Below are 19,079 nucleotides of genomic sequence, written 5' to 3'. Positions count from 1 at the left end.
TGTGAGGGTGTGTGAGAGTCAGAAAGTGTGTAAGAGTGTGTGAGAGTGTATAAGTGAGAGTGTGGGTGTGTGTGAGTCTGAGTGTATAAGTGAGTGTGTGTGTGTGTGTAGGTGAGAGTGTCTGTGTATGTGAGACAGTGTATAAGTGAGAGTTTTGGTGAGTGTGTATGTGTGAGTGTTTGTGAGTGTGAGTGTATAGGTGAGAGTGTGTGTGTGTGTGAGTGTTTGTGAGTGTATAGGTGAGAGTGTGTGTGTGTGTGAGAGTGTATAATTGAGAGTGTGTATGTGTGTGTGAGAGAGTGAGAGTGACTATGTGTGTCATTCACTGAATAACACAAACACTCTCTTGCACAAACACTGGATGGGGTCATCGCCACATCAGGCAAGCTAACACAGGGAGCTGCACAAGTTAAACATTACTCCCTTTTTATTTAAGTGAAAGTGCACACGTGAAGATTATCTACACTTACTTTTCTTCATTTGCCATTATTACTCTTGTGGATTTCTTTTGTGTTATGAATTTAAGAGCCTTTTAACCCCTTATAAACTGATATAATTTAATATTTCCCATGCGCACAATTAAACATGGCCCCCTCCTCTTTGCGGAGATAAGAGGCGTCCACCAGTGCCTCGTCCTATTTTGGCCCTTGGTCGCTCTGGAGTCAGATTCATTTACTGGACTTTTGATGTTTTTTTTCTAAACGTGCGCGTATTCTCCCCCTCAAGTTCACGTCAAAGTTACCGAACTACAAAACGGCATCACCCGCGGCACGGTGGCTGCAATGGGGTCACAGCTTTTCTCAGCACATTGTTAAGTGGAGGAGGGGGCTCCGTGTGCTGCTTCGTGGCGAGGGTTCGGCTGCTGCGTCCGGGCCAAATAATTGGAAAGAGATCATTAAACAAACGGGGCCCTGTTTGTCTCATGCGTGCGAGGACAACCTGTGCGGGCAGGAAGCACACCTCGGTCTCCTCGGGACATTTCTGGGGCTTCAACGTTTTCTCTTCTGCTGTAAATCGACCCACACGAGCACTTCAAAAATAATTGTATAACTTCGTGCAAACGCCGATGAATCCCGTGCGTAATTGGGTTAAGAGGATGAGCTGCTGCATGAGTGGCTCCGCCGTGCGCGGTCCTGAGCCTGCTCGGATATTTAATTGTGAGAAATAATGGAGGAATATCCGTATTCATTTTTTTCCAACGACCTTGTTTAAAAAACAGCATGTTTAAAAAAAAAAAAAATTGTTTCATCTCAATAAATTGGATTTTTACAGTTTTATTAAGAAGATGATTTTTTTTTCCAGACACACGAACACACGGAGCGCATTGACATTCCTTTACATTAAAAAAACACACAGTTAATACCGGCACGTTTACTCACAATTTTACGCACAACTTTATGCGTAAAATACCAAAAAATCGCACATTTATTCTGTTTATTTCTTGCGTTTATCTGGAGAAGTTATGCGTCACTGCCGAGTTTTCCACCTCATGTACACAAAGATGCAGAATCTAACATCCACTGCGTTTTCCTCTGAGTGTGATTTATTCTGATTAACTTCCCTGAAAGATCCTCTGCGCTTAAATGTGTGTGTGTGTGTGTGTGTGTGTGTGTGTGTGTGTGTGTGTGTTTTTCTCCGTTATCCATCTTGTAGATTTTTCACCTGGCGCGTCCTCGCTCTGGCTTTTATTCGACGATCGGACTCCAGACACGATGGACGGAGGAGACACGACTCCATCATCTTTACGATTTTATTTAATCAGGCCAAACTCTCTTAAAAAGCGCAGAGTCTTCCAGGGAAATTCTGGCAAGTGAAACCACACGTTTACGCATTGAAGAGACTTAATAAAATCCAGTCTATAGAGGCCTCTGAGTGTTGTCTTCTAAAATGTTGGATTAGTGGAGGTGAGACTCCTCCTGCAGACGTGTCCTTGAGCCAAGCACTGACAGCCCCGGAGTTTTACCCGACTCCCGATGAGGAGGGGAGAGGAGATCCACCCCACTAGAAATATGTTACTCTATGTGAGCAACTTTATGATTGACAAGGAGCTGCGTAAAGACGCGGCCGAATGTTTTTCCAAGTGCGCGCACGCGATTACAGCTGCACCAAAAGTCCGAAAATGAATGAAAAAGAAACAGACCAAATTGATTCCATCTCAAGTTTATTAAAAGCATCGCATGCAGTGTAAACATCTCAACAGGAACATACAGTAAGAGCGGGAAAACAATTCAATAAATTATATAAATGACACAAGTGCATTTGTTGGATTCACTTTGTCTATCAGGTATCGAATACGTTGTGTCAAAAACTGAGATGAAATTCAGCATAGACGGAAATATTGGATTACATTGGGGGGGACAAAGGGATTTTAGTTATGTCCTTTAAATATGTAAAGATATTGATACAACAAAGTTTTTTCTCCGTAAATGAGAAAAGTTGGTGAACCTGACTTGTCCGCCTGCTCCTCTGCCTGCTCCTCTCTCCTCCTGCTCCCTGTGCAATCTGGGCTGCGCGCTGCCGTTTTTCCGGGAGGGGGGGTCGCTCCTTATAAATAAAATCCAGCGTCTCTGGCTCCTCTTCCTTATTGGTCAGGTGGAGGCGTTACCTCACTCCGGGACCGGTGACGCAGCGTCTTCACGTATCCTTCACGCGCGTCTCCCCTCGTTCCTTATTGAGAGTCTTGCAGTCGGTCAGAGCCGAAGAGACACGGTGCGCTCGATACAACACACTTCCCATCCCGGGAGGAGAGCGGCGCACAAGAGCAACCTCTCTCTCTATATCTCTCCCTTTCTCTCTCTCGCTCCCTCCCGTACACACGCTCACGCCCGCGCGCACGCACGCCCTTCATACGTCTCCACTTCGCCGTGGTAAAATTACGGCATTGATCTCAACGGCGAGTGCGGATCTGTCTCCTGCGTTCGCCCCCTTTTCTTCGACGGACCGACTTTGGGAAAACACGCTCCTCCGGAGAAAAGTACGTACGAACTTATTGTTTATATCTTGTGCGTGTGTTTGTGTCCGTTTGTGTGTGATTTGTCCGAGCGCATCGTGGGCTTTTCGGTGCAACTTAACTTCCACTGTTTCTTTCCACGCAATCCAGAGGGTTTCTTTTATTTGGCTTCTTGCGCGTCAGCCTCGGAGGGTTTGTGGCTTCTCGCGGCTCTGCGGGTCAGAAGTTTATTTTTGACATTAACGCGGAGCTTTGGGTTTGCTGTTGCTGTCGTTGTGCCTTTTTAAATGTCCTGGTCATTGAACGCAGAGATGAGCTTTAACATCACGCAGCTCGTGTTCTGTTTATCAAATTAAAATAATGAAATATGATAAGAGGTAAAATGTCAAAACCTCACGTAGACATCATCCAGATATGTCACAAACGCACGTAATCGGTTTTAATTTAATCTTATCACTGTTTTGGCTATTTTCTAGTTAAAAGCAAACTTTATTTGTTTATGATAAAATAATTAACAGCATGTTTAAGTTCAGGTGGACTTTGTCCTGCTGCTGCTTGTGTCCTCACCTTGGACTATAATTCTTGTTTGGAGAGATGACAGCCATCTCTGCGTATTTGCCGTGCGTAAAAGTAACAGCTTGCCAGTCTCTGGACAGCGGTGCTCTCTGCCCAGAGCGCACACACACTCAGGAACAGGGAGAAATAACGAGGGGGTGATTCCTTTAGCATTTTATTTTGGCGACTTTATCTAAACAAGAAGAGTCCTTTCAGCAGCAAAGTAAAATGTCTGTAAATTATGACTTTTGAATTATGAAGTTTGAATTCCAAAAAATCACTTTGACCCCGTTTTTCCCCTTTTCTCATTCCAAGCCAGAAGTAATTATATGAGGTGTAAGGCATTTTAGATGAAACCGTCACCGTTCATGGAACAACGATACATTAATTTACCCAGGAGCCACCACATACTTGCATTGCTTGTAAATCAAAACGTGCCTTTTACAGTTATTCATCAGTTACTTCCCATTTCCCCTTCAATTGCAGAGTGAGTTTTTCCTGCTCCTCAAAATCCAGATTAGATCTAAAGTTTCTGTTTTGATGCTGAAACCACAAACACACACACACACACACACACACACACATTCTCACATCTCCTTTCATTGCTCACCTCTCACAGGAGCTCACATGTGCATGAACGTGAGAAGATTTGCTTCTGAAACAAAGAACGGAGCAAAGTATCTGCACGTTTTGTGCTGTAAGTTAATACTGTCCGTGCTCAGGGAAAAGACCGTGAAGACTTCATTTTTTTCTTCCTATCACAGGAAACATTTGCTGTTTTTACACCGCCAGGCCCCCAGCTTGACCTCAGACACAAATTTCTAAAACTTTTCAAGCTCTTTGGACCCCCCATGACCCCCCCATCTAATCTAAACTATTTGTGTTGCCCTCCGCTGCCTCTACCAGACCTCTGCCCAGAGTACTGCCAAGAAACCAATAACGCAAACAGTGTGTGTATGCATGCATGGACTGTATGCAAGTGTGTATCTGGGTCACCGCCGGCCACTGTGCCGAAACACCTCTCGTACACAACGCTGACATTTTCGGAGTTACATTCAAACTAATCCTCCTCGTCCCCTGCTCGGAGAGTATTTCATTTTTAGCGAGGGCCCCTAAAGGAACACAACAGGGTCCGCTTTGTCGCCTGTTGTTTGGCAATTGCAAAAGCGTCTCGTTTGTGTCCTTGATTCCCTTTGAGCGTGTGTTTGAGCACGTTTGCGGCTTCTGTCTCCCTTCAAAATCTGCTTGTCGTGTTACGTTTGCACAACCGTGTGTTGTTAACAGTGGACTGGAGGCTGCCCGGCTCCCCGTGAGTGCAGGCGCTGCTCTGCCAAACTGTTTCTAGGAGGCAGCTTGAATTTGTGAAATATTTCCATTGACCTGACCCTGAAATCCCTTGCAAAACAGATGCAAACATGTAACATGAAAAAACGCTGCCTATGTACTTGTGAGCAAATATGTGTCCCACTTCCTTTTTGTTGACACTTTTTGGGATGTTCAGGGTTTTGTCTTTGTTAAATGCTGAAAAGGGTTAAATCATCTGTGGATTAAATTCCATTTTGGCATGAGACTTTTGAGTCTTTAGGAAATTAGGTTTTGATAGTTTATCCTTTTGGAAACTGCCTCACTCAATGGAGACACGATTTCCCACCCACAGGACAGTTTTAGCTGCTTTAGGAGCATCAATTTATCCCGTTTGCTGCATAATAAAATAAAAGGATGCACCGCTTGGAAAACTTAAATAGAATTAATTAAACTGTAACTTTTTGGTTAAAACAAACGACTTAAATTCACCGCTTTGGAGAAAAAGTAAGATAAGGACCTACATTTTTTGAAATCACGTGAAGAAGCAAAACACAAAAATGAACACAAGGGGATAATCTCTTTTCTTCTTGAGAGTGGAGTGAGAGCCCTCTGACAGTAAGAAAGTCGATTCTTCACAGCTTCTCACAAGATGTAGAAATCAAGGTTACCCCTCGGGGGGGGTTAGGAGGAAAAGGGAAATTATTTTTGTTATTACCGGCAGGTGTTACTCCTCTTTAGGAAGATCTTTGCTGAGTTCCCTTTGCTTTTGTAAGAAGGGTTTTATTTGTGTTGTGGGAAATAGTTTTGAAACGGCCCCAAAGTTGGCATTTTTGTTTCTATATGACAAATACACTAACATTTTCTGTCCTGTATTTGTAGTAAATGAAAAAAAACTATCACTGTATTTAAACGAAAATCACTGAGGTTTCTGTCATTTGTTCCCGTTGTTGACTAGGTGACTCCTCTCGTCCTGCATGTGTCTGTGAGGACCCCTGGTCATGTCCAGTTAGCTGCCCTGCGTGATGCCTGATCATGACAGCACCACCCTCCTAACTAGACAGACGAAGCGCCGACGCGTCGACATCGGGGTGAAAAGGACTGTGGGTAGCGTCATATTCACCCGCGCCAGGGACACCCTGTTTGACAGCATGAACCAATCGCATGGGCCCGATCAGGACGGAGACTGCTCGTTGGTCAGCCGTAGCCACGGGGGCTCAAGCGGCGATGGCGAGAAGTCGAATGTCTTGAGGAAGTTGCTGAAGAGGACCAACTCGTATGAAGACGCCATAATGCCGTTCCCCGGTGTGACCATCATCTCTCAGCTACTGAAGAACAACATGGGCAAGAATGGAGGGAGTGACTCAGGCTTCCAGGTACAGACACACTCATACAGTTGGTCGTGAAACATTAATTCCATTAATCGCCAATTTAGATCGCCATTGAATCAAACCTTGCATCTCTATCTCACCCAGGAAAAGCGATTATACTGTCTGCAAACCTCATCCATTAAATAATGAATTTACTAAATCCGTCTTCCTTTACAGGGGAGTGGTGCTCTGTCCAGTGGTGGCTCGGAGATGCAGGCCGAAGATGCCTGCAGCAACTCCTCCCGCGACCAGGACAGCCCGTCTGACTGCCTCTCTCCCGGGCCTCCTCTTCCCCCCTCTTCTTCCTCCTTCGGGCGACCACTGCCTCCTTCAGGCCTCAACTCCCACGCTCCCTCTCAAGCCCTCTCCCTCTCGTCCTTCGACTTGGACCGGCTATCAGACGAGCACCTTCGCGCAAAACGCGCCCGCGTGGAAAACATCATCCGCGGCATGAGTCACTCGCCCCTGGTCCGGCCCAGCGTCGGCGACCACAACCAAGAGAGCCACCGCCACAATGAGAACAGCAGCAGCAACAGCAACAGCAGCAATGATCACAGAGGAGACGGCAGCGGCCACAACATCAGCAACCACAGCCACATCCGGAGCGACTGTCCCTCCCTCATGAGCTCTCCAGGCTCCCGCGCCGTGGTCGTCGGTGGTGCTGGTGAGGTTTACCGGGAGAATAAGAGAAAGCAGCGTCTGCCGCAGCAGCAGCACAGCTTCACCCAGCTGGTGTGTTCCAGGCAGGAGCAAAGGCAGGAGGAGAGACGGCAGCTCAAACTGCAGCTGGAGGACATGCAGGTTGGTGGCAGGGGAAATGGAGAATTGACGTTTGAATCAAAAACGCAGATTCTGTCATACAGTATAGATTCTCTTTAAAGAATGTTAATACATTTTTTCAAATATCAAGAGATTCAGGGTTTTTTAGTGAGCAACTTGTGACATTTGAAAAATACGCAGATACCTGTTTCAGGGTCTAAAAGAAGGCCGACTTTTCAAAGTTTAGCAGCAATGGAAAAAATACACCATATACATATTGGATGTCTACCCAGAGAGTGGCTGTAGAAAATCAGTGCTTTGGTGTCAAAGCCGGGGTATTCCTCTCAATCATCGAGAAGCTTTTTAAGAACAATTTCTCCGGAGGGCTTTTCCTCTCCCGACATATGAGTAAATGAGATGTTTGGTAAATGTAAAGAAGCAGAAAAGAAATGGTGTCTGAGGCCTATTACACTGTTATCATTTCTCTTTCCTATTCTAACCTGATATTTAAAGTTATGATAACAGGTTCTCTAGATTTTTTAGGAGACATCCTCTGTAATATTCTCTATCTTCTCCATTAGAAACAACTGAGGCAACTTCAGGAGAAATTCTACCAGATCTATGACTCCGAGACGGAGGAAGAGGAGGAGAACGGCGAAAGTGGAGAGGCGGACCGAGGAGGAGAAAGAGAGGAGGATGGTAACTTGTCAGAGGACAGCATTCGCTCCGACGGCTTGGAGGAAAGGCACAGGGCCAGGGGGCGGCACAGACATGACGAGCTGTCCGAGCTGGACCCAGGTCTCTTCCTGGACCGGGCCCGAGCCCTCCTTCGTGAGCAGGCGATGTTAGATGGAGAAATAGAGGAAGACGTGGACGGCAGGGAGGAGGAGGAGAGGAATGAAGAAAGGGTGATGAAGAGGAGAGGGGCCGCAGCAGGGGGAGGGGGAGGAGGAGGAGGAAGGCAGTTAGCAGAGACACTGAAGCAGGAGCTGAACTGCGCTGTGTCGCAGGTCGTTGACACCGTCGTCAAGGGCTTCTCTTCGCCCAAGCAGGCCAACAGTCACCACCACGGCTGCCACAGTAGCACCCCAGCAGCACCCTCCTCTTCCTCAAACTCATCCTCTTCCTGTCCTCCGCCTTTCGGGCCTCTCCCCTCCCTCACCCCTCCCTCACGATATAGCGGCGGCGCTCTGGCCCTCACCCTCAACGGTGGCGGCAGTCCCACTCCGAACTACCACTCCTCCAACCAGAGGCTGCACTGCTTCGGCGATGTCATTGTCCCGAGCCCGATGGATTCATTTGGAGGCTTGAGTGGCAGACTGAGTGGCGTGCCGACGCCGAACGACCAAACAGAGGCGCTGCCGCTGGTTGTGCGCAAGAGTGGCGGAGGCGGCGGAGGAGAGAACCTCCACCCCTCTCTTCCTCCTCCGCCTCCTCCTCCCCACCATCCCTCTCACCATCCCTCTCTCCATCCCTCTCCGCTCACGGCCTCTCTCGGTTTTAGCCCGCCATCTTTTCGCCACCCGTTCCCGCTTCCCCTCATGGGTTACCCCTTCCAGAGCCACCTGGGGTCGCACGGGGGCGGCGGTGGCTACCATCCAGGGCCCAAGGACCACCATCGGTCCTCGCCCGATTCCCTGGACATGACCCGGGAAACGATCAGCCTCCGAAACAAAATGGCATCCCTCGGAGGGGGTCATCTCAGTCACCACCACCATCACCACCACCACCACCGGCAGAATTCCCCGAACCAGCACGGACCAGAGGGTCTGTCCCTGGCTCTCATCAAGTCTGAGTGTGGAGACCTGCAAGACATTGCTGACATCTCGCCCTACTCCGGCAGCACTGTATCCTTCTAACTGTGAGAACTGTGGGTATGAATTCTTGAACCCATTCACAGATATTTGTTCCCTAAATGTTAAAAAATGTCAACAAGATCCACAAATTATTAATCCTGTTACTATCCGTCAAACACACGCAGACCAAAATATAAGTATGGACCTTTGACAACTACAGGGAGCATGACAAAAATAGCATTCTATCTATTTTGCTAATACACACGTTACACACACACAGAGACGTCTTCTGCGGCAGTCCTCACAGAGAGTCTTAAACATCAATTCATCTGCATTAATTGGTTCCTGGTCTAACCCTCTTGTTTCCCTTTGCCAAGTGGGGAAGATGAAAAGGGACACGCAGGGTCTTGCAAGAGGGGGTAAGATTAAACGGGTCTCGCACTGCTCTCTCTCTCTTTTAAGTCTGTGCAGCAGGTTGTGGTGTTTAAAGGTGCTGAGAAAGGCAACACACACACACACACACACAGACACACACACTGTTCCCACAGTCTGGGACACTTGTGCCGTTTGGTTCCCTTTCATCACAAAGACTTTGTACATAAATGCTCAAAGCAAATCATATTTCACTTTGTCTGTGTGAGTGTGTGAGTGTGTGTGTGTGTGTGTGTGTGTGTGTGTGTGTGTGTGTGTGTGTGTGTGTGTGCTTGCGTGTGGGGTAGGACCTTGTACATAGGAGCTCAAAGCTAATCATATTTCAAAGAGCGCAGCAGAAAGACAGGTGAATGCTTGGGCCTCATTGATGGGAGCGTCTAAATGTGTGTTTCAGCATGTGTGTGTGTGTGTGTGTGTGTGTGTTTGTGGGCACACATAAGGAGAAGTGTGATATCCAAAACGCACACGTTGGTTTCCTCTTTACAGTTTTTAGCTCGCCGTCTCCCACCCCCTTGTTGTCGAAACTTGCTTTCATTCGCTGGCCTTCGCTCTCGGTTGCTCGGCAGATGTTCGCGTGGTGTTTGCCTCCTTTTCGTAACACGCACGTGGAAACACACACACACATATACACACACACTCACACACACACACACCCCCCCTTTCATGGCGCATGCATGAGGACAGGTGTTTGCAGGTAGCTGTTTATCTTTTTTCATTTCTAACCTTTCATCAGCAGAGGGCTTCTCCCGGCCACTGCCTGCGCTCTGCACACAAACAGGCGCTGGTGTGTGTGTTTGTACTTCGCACACATACAAACACACACGCGTGCACGTTTGAAGAACAAAGTGTAAAGAAAAAATAAGACTTTGAACCTGACAAATAGGAACTCCTCACACCGCTGTGATGAGGATTTGATCACAGTGTCGTCTTCAAAGCCAATTTAGATGTTGCTTTAATTATAAAAATAAATATTTGACACGTCTCTTGATCCCGCTGAGCCGTTTCATTCCAAAATGCTTCCCCATTCATTTGGAGTAAACAAAAAATTGGACATTTATGTTTCAAAAGGTACCGGCCACCCTTCAACCCTGCCAGCCCTGCTTCAACAAGAGTTCATTCACCAAATTCAGTTTTTGTATTTCTAGAGAAGGTCTGAATGAAGTTAATACTTTTAGTCTTGCGAGGATCGGTTTAATTAATCGATTCATTTGGATGAACAGGAAATTAAAACACAAGATTGAAAGAAAATATGAAAATAATTTTGCAGTTGCAGCTTCTCAAACGTGAGGTTTCTGCGTTTTTACAGAGCTAAAAATGAATGGCTTTACACTGGACAAAATGAACAAGCGATTAATTGATGATTGAAAATTGGATTTGTGTGACCAGCACATGTTAACATTCACATATATTCCCACTGCCGACTGAACTTGAATTTAATATTTATAAAAGTGAAACAATCCCAGAGTTTTATTTATCTTCTCCAAAAGTCCAAAACGTTTTCACAACAACTGCTTTTTGCTGTTCTCGTCTCCCGCTCTAGTTTAACAAGCGCGTTCTTGTTTGATTTACATGGTCGGAATAAATGGTGATGGCACCGTCCGAGGGTTTATGGCTTCAAGGAAGCCCGGCGGCTCGGTTAAGGTGTTTTGCAGCGATCGTATTTCACCTGAAAGTCGCACAAACACCACAAAAACAGAACACACACGCGCTCCGTCTCTCAGGTCCGTGTATCTTTAATCCTCACCACAGAGCTGAGCAGATGTCCCCCTTTTATTTATTAATTTACCCCCCCCCCCCTCGCTCTCGTCTCCTTCTCTCACACACACACACACACCTGGCAGCAAGGTCAAGTTACAGCTGATACAGTGAACGCTGCACAAAACACACAACGCACACACACACAGATGTGTATCGAGAAGAACCCGCACAGCATTAGGAGGGGAGGAGGGGGGGGGGGGGGGGGGGGGAACATCATTTCATTTATTCACTGAGTCACGTTAGCTCCTGCCACACACACACACATATATTTGCTTTTTATTCATTACGATGCTGCTTCTACCTGTTGACTCTGAGTCCTGTCTGTGTGTGTGCTTCAGTATATGTATGTATGTGTGTGTGTGTGTGTGTGTGTTTCCATATAAAACACAGGTTGGTATGAATGTTAACCAGGCGATGGTGTTGTTGTCCGTTGACCTGACGTAGCCACCGCTCGATGAATGATGCACACACAGCTCGGCGCTCGGCAGTCATCGAGGCCGAGTGTGCGGTGCGGTGGTGTCACGGCCGTTTCCAACGTTCGGTTGCTTCTCATGGCATCGTAGCTCAGATTTAATAAACTAACATCACAACTGGTAACTGGTGATAACAACCAATGACAGCTGGAGTTGCTCTTTCTGGCTGTTATAAAACAATTATCATGACGAAAAAATGGCCAAACTAGAATGTCTCCTCTGCTTCCCGTCAGGACGCTGCTCCATCCCGGTTCTTCTTTACACTTTATTAACTTTCTTTCTCTCCCTCCTTTACCGATTGCTGATGATGCGACTCTCCCTCTTTCCTTGTCCCTCTTTCCAGCCATATCGGGCCCCTGGGGTTTGTGCGTGTTGTGTGTGTGTGTCTGTGTGTGTGTGTGTGTGTGTAATTGTCTGTGTGCTAATTGACCTTGCAGGGGGTTCCATTGATTGCCTCATCTTCTCTGATAGATTATAGGGTTGTTAATGTGGTGGGGAAATGGCAGCGTGGTGGGCCACAGCTGTTGTCACACAAGCACACACACACACACAAACACACACACACATTGCACATACACACACTCACTATGATGGACCTGCAACCAGGGCCTCCACAATTATTATTTTCCTTGTTGAGACAATGGGGTTGACATTGGGGCCTCGGAGTCGGCGAGATGCAGGAGTGACTGTGGGATTTGATCCAAACCCAGCAGGTGCTCGTGTTTGCTGTTTTTTGCTCGCGGTGTAAAACGGCGCGCCCATCGCCCGACCTTGGTCTCGACTATTGTCCATCTGAAATGCTGTGGCTGTGTTGAATGGCGCTGTTGATTACAGGTGGCCAGTGCTCCCAGTGACCCGCTGCCAACGTGCTTTTCTCTGAACTTTCCAATATTTAAATAGAAAAAAGTCTATCATCTTTCCATCTATTCATTTCAGATTCCCTCACACCTACGGGTCTTTATTTGGGAGCCCCTCTCTCAGTCACACAATGTTTATAATGATTTGTTGCAACTTGCTCGCTGGCTCCTTAACACGTCACTCAGATCCAGGAGGGTTTGTCTCCCAACCACCTGAAGAAAGCCAAGCTGATGTTCTTCTACGCCCGCTACCCCTCCTCCAACATGCTCAAAATGTTCTTCTCCGACGTCAAGGTAAGACCTTGCCCTCCTCTTTTCTTCCTCGCACCTTTCTTCTTCTCCTTTATGAATCTATTATCCCTCATAATTCCCGTCTAATTATTACATATTTTCCTTTTTACATATCAAGTAGCTCCTTTGTGCCTTTTTTTCCGCCCGACTCTTTGTTTTGACCCTGAATTGATTGTATTTATTTCTCATCAGATTGTTGGTGATAAAGAGTTTATTTTATTTTTTAATAGCAGGTTCAAACCAGTGAAAAACAACTTAAACTTGATAAATGCCATGCAGCCACACACACACACACAAACACACAAACAATCTCACACAATGAACCAAAAAGCAAGAAATTAATGAACACACCAGGTTTTATAATGAAAAAGCGTAAAAAAGAATGAAACTTAACCGCCTAACTACATTTTTGTTAACAGGACACGAATGTTGGAAATAGATTCTTAAAAAACTAGATATAAAAAAAAAGTCATGTTTGCATTGTGAGTCCGCCCTGTCGAGATAAAATCGCCGGTGTGTGTGTGAGTGTGTGTACAAGCAGATATAAGACAGAGCAGGAAAAAGTGACTCATGCCGTGAGGAGCGATACGATAAAGTCACGCGAGCACCGTCAGGCGATGGGAATTCAAAAGGCATCTTTAGAATCAGAACCTCAAAAATCACATAGTGACAGATGGTGCAGATGAACTGTTCTGGACAGGTACGAGTCTTTGTGTTAGTGCTTTTGGTTTTCTAGATTCGGTTACACTTTGGCTTTTATTTTTACATGATTGTGCTTTACACCACTGTCGGACACTTCTGTGTTTGTGAGTATTTCTGATAATGTTCAGTTATTTTGCTTTGTGTATTATTCCGTTACTCAGTGTGTGTGTGTGCGTGTGTGAGAGAGAGAGAGAGAGAGAAAGAGAGAGAGAGGGAGAGAGAGAGAGAGAGGGAGAGAGACAGAGAGAGAAAGCGCAGATGGGTGCTCCAGTCTGTCACTTCTTTGTGGCATAATTAGAGATTCTGGCCTTAATCGGCCTGTGGTTGGAAAGGGGGGTTAATAGCGCCCACTTTCCCTCTCACACACATACTGTAACCCCCCCACCACAACACACACACACACAGGCCATTACCTCTATCTCCTTTTCACCCGAAACACAGTTTCACTATCACTCGCTAACAAATGAAAGACTGTTTCAAAAAGACGAATAAGACAAATAATCCCACTTTAAGTGTTGACAGATATCAGGATGCACAGGTTCAAAATAAGAAGAAAAGACATATGCATGCAAAAAGCCAAGAAAGTAAATAAAATCATCAGGAAAAAGAAAAACAGAAAGTAAAGGAAGTTAGATGGGAGGCCGGCGACGACGCAAACTGTGTGCGTGCGTGTGTGCGGTTGCGTGTTTTGAGAAAATGATGGAGAGAATGTGGGGAGGGGAGGACAAACAAATGAAAGGGATGACAACAGAACAACAGCTTTAAAACAAAGGCGCTGATTGTTTTGTGTTTACAGGCTGCTGTGTGTTTTGTAAAGGAGCATACGGCTCCTCCACGGATTCAGGACACTGTATTCAAATGAGCAGCCCCCCCCCCCCCCCCCCCCCCCCCCCCACACACACACACCAGCTGCCCTTTGGCTCATGTCTGTGGTGATCACTTCCTCATGGCAGTGCCACATCCTCATCGGGTGCCATGGCAACAAGGGTCGCTGGGACACCGGGTTGCTAGGCAAACACAAGGTTGCTAAGCCTACCTGCCCCCAGTACATGCCAGTCCGATTTGCCATTAACTCAGAGAGAATGAGGTGATGAGACGGGTATTATAGTATCCAGTTATACCTCTATAATGTTATCGGGTCGCTGAAAGTGGGAAATGATCCAAACTCGAAACTGTTTAAAACTTTTAAACTTATTTTTTTAACGTCATCGCCTGAGTCACATTGTCGGGGAAGCCTTTTAATCCAGATTAACAATGAACTGGCACTGATTAGCATAAAAAATGTCAACTGTTATACAGAAGCTAAACTAAACTTTTCTCACATTAAACACACATTATCTGCACTCTACACATCAACGACTAAGAAGAAGCTTGTAAAGTGACATTTCAGGTGCTCTTCATCCCTGAAGGATTTTGACTCTTCGTCACATCACTTTGACGGCAATGAATGTGCTGAATAAAACCAATAGATGGGTTTTCACGGATGTGCAATCTTCACTTCTCAAAATCGAAGGAGAAAAGAGTTTGCAAATGAAATTAATTCAGAATTCACTGAGATCTATTATGAGATTTAACAAGATTGTGTATCCCAAAACGTCCTTTATTTTGAAAAGCCTAATTAACCTTGAGTTACGGGAGAAAGAAAAAGGAAAACAGTTTTAAACTGTTATGTGCTGACATTGATAATTTGTCCTTAATCAGCTTACTCCCAGTCTAAATCATGGTTCCTATTATCTGAGTAAATATGCTTAATATTTACGTGGCCAAATACGCTGCAGCTTCGGGTTTTAATTTTGAAAAAAAGGACAAATTAGGACTAATGAGTTAATACATAGGCTTGTGGAGATTGATATTGGCTTTTAAAATTAATCTAGTCTCCAATCTGTGGCTTTATTTCCATACTGATATTCAATTAATCTCTTCATCTCCACAAACATGGATTTAGATTAGGAGATGTTTGCGGTGCTTTGGTCCGACACTTCGCTCAGCAGATGGACGGCGCTGCTGCGAAAACGGGAAGTGGGATTTAAAGGAATGAATGAAACCGCTTTTCTAATGGAATTTATTGCCTGAGGTTTGAAAGATAGCATCACAGCCTGAAGAAAAATAAAATCAGGTATTGATTGGATGGCAAGCGCCCCTTTGGATTAGCAAAAATTAAATACAACTTCCTGTGAATCCGTCTGGCGTGTATCTGAATCGAGAAAAAGGCGTCTGTACCAAGTGCTGCCTTTTTCTTTTATTTGACAAAGGTCGACTTCACAAACAAGTGGTGTCCTATTACAGGGCCCTCTCTCTGAATCACATCCAGAAACCAAAGAGTCTGTGTCCTGGATCTCTGCTTTGGGGGGGTTCAACAAATGTTTGTCGTTAATTATATATTTTCCGGTTTCGTTTCTCCTTGTATTTCCATATTTTTTCAGTTAATTATATCAAGTTTGATCACAAAGGAGTACATGTGGTCATAGAGAGGTAATGACAGGCTGTGAATGCAAAATACTACAAAGTATGAGACCGATGATAGAAAATGAAGTAAACTAAGTCCTTTAAAAGCCCAAACTACAACTGTTAGTTTTCCTGTCCTCAGTTTACATTTCAAGTCCACTGGTTCCTCCTGAAGTACTTTTCAGTACATTTAGCATTATTCTGGAATATTTCCAGATGCGTGAGAAAAACTCATTTGATGTATGTCAGTGGGAGCAATTATGTTTTGATTTTGTAATTTCATAAAACACAATGTGTCTCGCGTTTCGCATCGAGCTTTATCCTTAAAGAAACTGATGGCTTCTTGTTATTCATGTTCATGCAAATACTGGGGTACAGTCCAATTTAGTTTTAATTGAGTCATAATCCCAGTTAATCCATCATATTTATATGTGGGAGGAACCCTTCCAGACATTTATTTTGCTTAATAAAAAAATGAATCACGGATAATCCTATTTGTGATGAACAATGCTGTTCTTTTCAAGGCTCTGGGGGTGTGTGTGATTGTGTGTGTCGAGCGAGCACCCTGTTGCTGTCTGTCTGTGTATGTGTGTGTCCTGTTTCATTGTCCCATTGCATTCATTACCCTCATCATTAACATATTTACAAAATCCGGGTCAATGTCTCTTTTTCTTCTTCTCTCCCTCTCTCTCTCTCTCACCCTACTCTCTTACTCCACCTCCCCCGCTCCTCCCTCCATTCGCCCCCGCCTCCTTCCCAGGGAACAATAAGTAGCATGTGTTAGGAGGATCAGGCAGATTCACTGTAAGGGAATTAGGGCCCTGAATGGCTTCCCTTAATTGGACTTGAATGGACTTTGTCTCTGGGAAACTGGTTCTTAAAGATGAGCCTCTTACGCACAATGTCCGCCTCGCTCCGTGTGGGAAGTGGGTTGAGCTGACAACTGTTTTAGGCACAGATGAGCAAGCACGCACACACACACACACACAAACACACCCACACACACACACACACACACACACACACCAGATCCTAATTGCACAGTGAAAGCTCTTGCCTTCTGACCAGACAATCATACATGTTAGCATGAGACGCTGAGGTCACCACTGTCTCGTCTTGAGAGTCAGTGAGAGTAATTAAGACCGCGTAAAGACTGAAGGAGTTCGGATTAATTAGACCCTCGCTGGCTCACACACACACACACACATACATACACTCACTCCCATCTGAGAATTACTGTACACTCTCGTTAACACACGCACACTCATAACAGTGACACAGTTGTCTGCGAGAGCCCCTGACGACTCGCCTTGAGAGGCTGGGAGGACGACTCCACGACGCCGTCTCAGCTGGAATCAATTAGCGTCCTGCCCGCCTCTCGCCCGCCTTGTCAATTAGAGTTACACAGCCAATTTGGCAACGTCCGGATCGGAAGCAGCAGCAGCAGCAGCTCGTCTGCCGACGCGTATGCAACTGAACTTGAGTAATTACCACCTTTAAGTGTTTTCTGGAGATGAGAACCATCAAGAAGGAATGCCGCCGCCTTCATGAGTCGAGCAGGCTGCCGAGGCACAGCGTGCACTGATGTGGGATCACAGACGGGGAGCATTAAAACGTCTGCCTTCAAATGGAAACTGATTAAAACGTGTCTTTCTTAGTTGTTTAGTATCTTAAATTAAGCGCCCCTTCTCTTTCTTTTGTAATCTTGATTAGGTGGTTGCAATTTACCTTCATTTTAACTCCAAACCTAACAAGAAATACAGTTAAACGTTAATGAATTTTACACATTATTGTGAGCATGGAAGGACAAAGTTGTGGAGAGGCTTTTTGGCATCCGAGATCAAAAGTTAGTTCTGTAAATTTCCACAGATTTTACAAGCTCCGTCAGTGATTGGTGACTCAAACCAAACTCAAGCACTCCCCTCCTTCTCCTCCAGCTCTCCATACATTCTTTCACAGCCAAACTGACAATATATGACAACCTACAATTACTTTTTATTTTCATGTCAAGCCAAATATTTGTCTATCCCTCACGCAAACAAATACACACACCTTAATGCTAAATCAGTGGTTTTGTACACCAGGCCTGACACTGCCTGATGAATTTCTCTTTCCCTTTCTGTCACACACACACACACACACACACACGTACACACACACATGCAGAAAATCAACTCTGCTGAAGTGTGTACTGTCGAGTGTGGCAGAAATGCCCTAAAACATAATTCAAATAAAAGTTACCACAGCAGCTATTCGTCCCACATCCACGGGAAACCTTTCGGTGTTCGAGCCCAGTGATTTGTGTTGATTGTGCACATTCGCCCCTGTCCTCTAAATTGTGCCGAGCTGCAACGAATCTGGGTAAAGTGGTGGGCAGATTCTTAAAGGATGTGTGCGTTTGCCCTTCCAACATGGCCTGGGGGCCGGGCGCGCAGGGGTTGACAACACCCGCCATCAAGGGGAAGGAGAGGCGAGTTAGGCCACCACGACACTTTCTCTGACACTCTCTCTTTTCCCCTTTTCGCTGTAAACAGAAAATGGCATTCCTCTAACTCAGCGTTTTGCCCCCCCCCAACCACCACCACCACCCACCTCCATTCTCTGTCTGTCTTTTGTCTCTCGCCTCTCTTGTGTTTTTTTTCGGGGTTGTGCTGATTGTGATGAGCTGGATGGGACAGCGGGCGGGTGGCAGGGCAGGTGGCGGGGTTGGTCGGGTGTGTGCATGCTGTGAGTATTCCCCAGTTCTGTTAAGTCTGTGCAGACCATCGAGTGAGGCAAGGTCAAGCGTGCAGCGACTTTGACCCAGTGGTCAGGAATAGCACTGCAACATTTCCCCCACAGACTCCCATTAAAACCTCTTCTCTCATTTGCCGTTGAGCGCCCTTTAGTCTGAATAGCAAATGCATCTGAGGGCCCAAGGGAGTGTTTCTCTCAAAACGAGGATGATCTGCTCATAGATTTGTTTCCTCTCCAGAGAACCACTCTATATTACTCTTTGTCAAATTCACCATTACAATAGCAATCCGCCCCAGAGAAAGCCAAGATCACCGAGTAAAACCCTTGTGAACCGTGCGCCTGACGCAGCGACATTTTCTCCTGCAACCAAAACTAGTAAAAGTGGATTTGAACACACTCTAGTTGCACTTAACCCATGATCTTTAGACCATTCTCTCAGATCATTGGTATGTATAAGTTGGCAGAAAAGACAGTTTTAAACTAATTTAATAAAATTGTCCAGTGGTAAATGAATGTGTCTTTATGCTATGTAGCTCCTAGCATCAGCTCTAATCTCAGCGTGAAGGGGCGAGGAAAAGAGGTCAGGGTCACTAATGGTGCCAGGGGTCACGCTATGCAAATGCAAACTGGGTAGGGACGTGAGCGATGGTGCA

The 19,079-nt window shown here is 45.7% G+C and overlaps 1 protein-coding gene across 1 annotated transcript in view; it reads left to right on the top strand.

The window, feature by feature from the left end:
* The first annotated feature begins 2,164 nt into the window (after positions 1 to 2,164).
* The window catches only part of LOC133933426 (prospero homeobox protein 1-like), a 31,478-nt gene continuing 14,563 nt past the window's right edge, over positions 2,165 to 19,079 (top strand). Inside the window, exons 1-5 of the mRNA XM_062380536.1 lie at positions 2,165 to 2,974; positions 5,766 to 6,183; positions 6,355 to 6,978; positions 7,518 to 8,783; positions 12,439 to 12,546. Coding sequence (XP_062236520.1) covers positions 5,833 to 6,183; positions 6,355 to 6,978; positions 7,518 to 8,783; positions 12,439 to 12,546 — 2,349 coding nt within the window. The 5' untranslated portion in view covers positions 2,165 to 2,974; positions 5,766 to 5,832. The remainder of the gene's footprint in view (positions 2,975 to 5,765; positions 6,184 to 6,354; positions 6,979 to 7,517; positions 8,784 to 12,438; positions 12,547 to 19,079) is intronic.

Source organism: Platichthys flesus, chromosome 22, assembly GCF_949316205.1.
Source record: "Platichthys flesus chromosome 22, fPlaFle2.1, whole genome shotgun sequence".
Classification (NCBI taxonomy): Eukaryota; Metazoa; Chordata; class Actinopteri; order Pleuronectiformes; family Pleuronectidae; genus Platichthys; species Platichthys flesus.
Note: the sequence above shows the minus strand (reverse complement) of the source record. Positions and strands in the feature narration are given on the sequence as shown.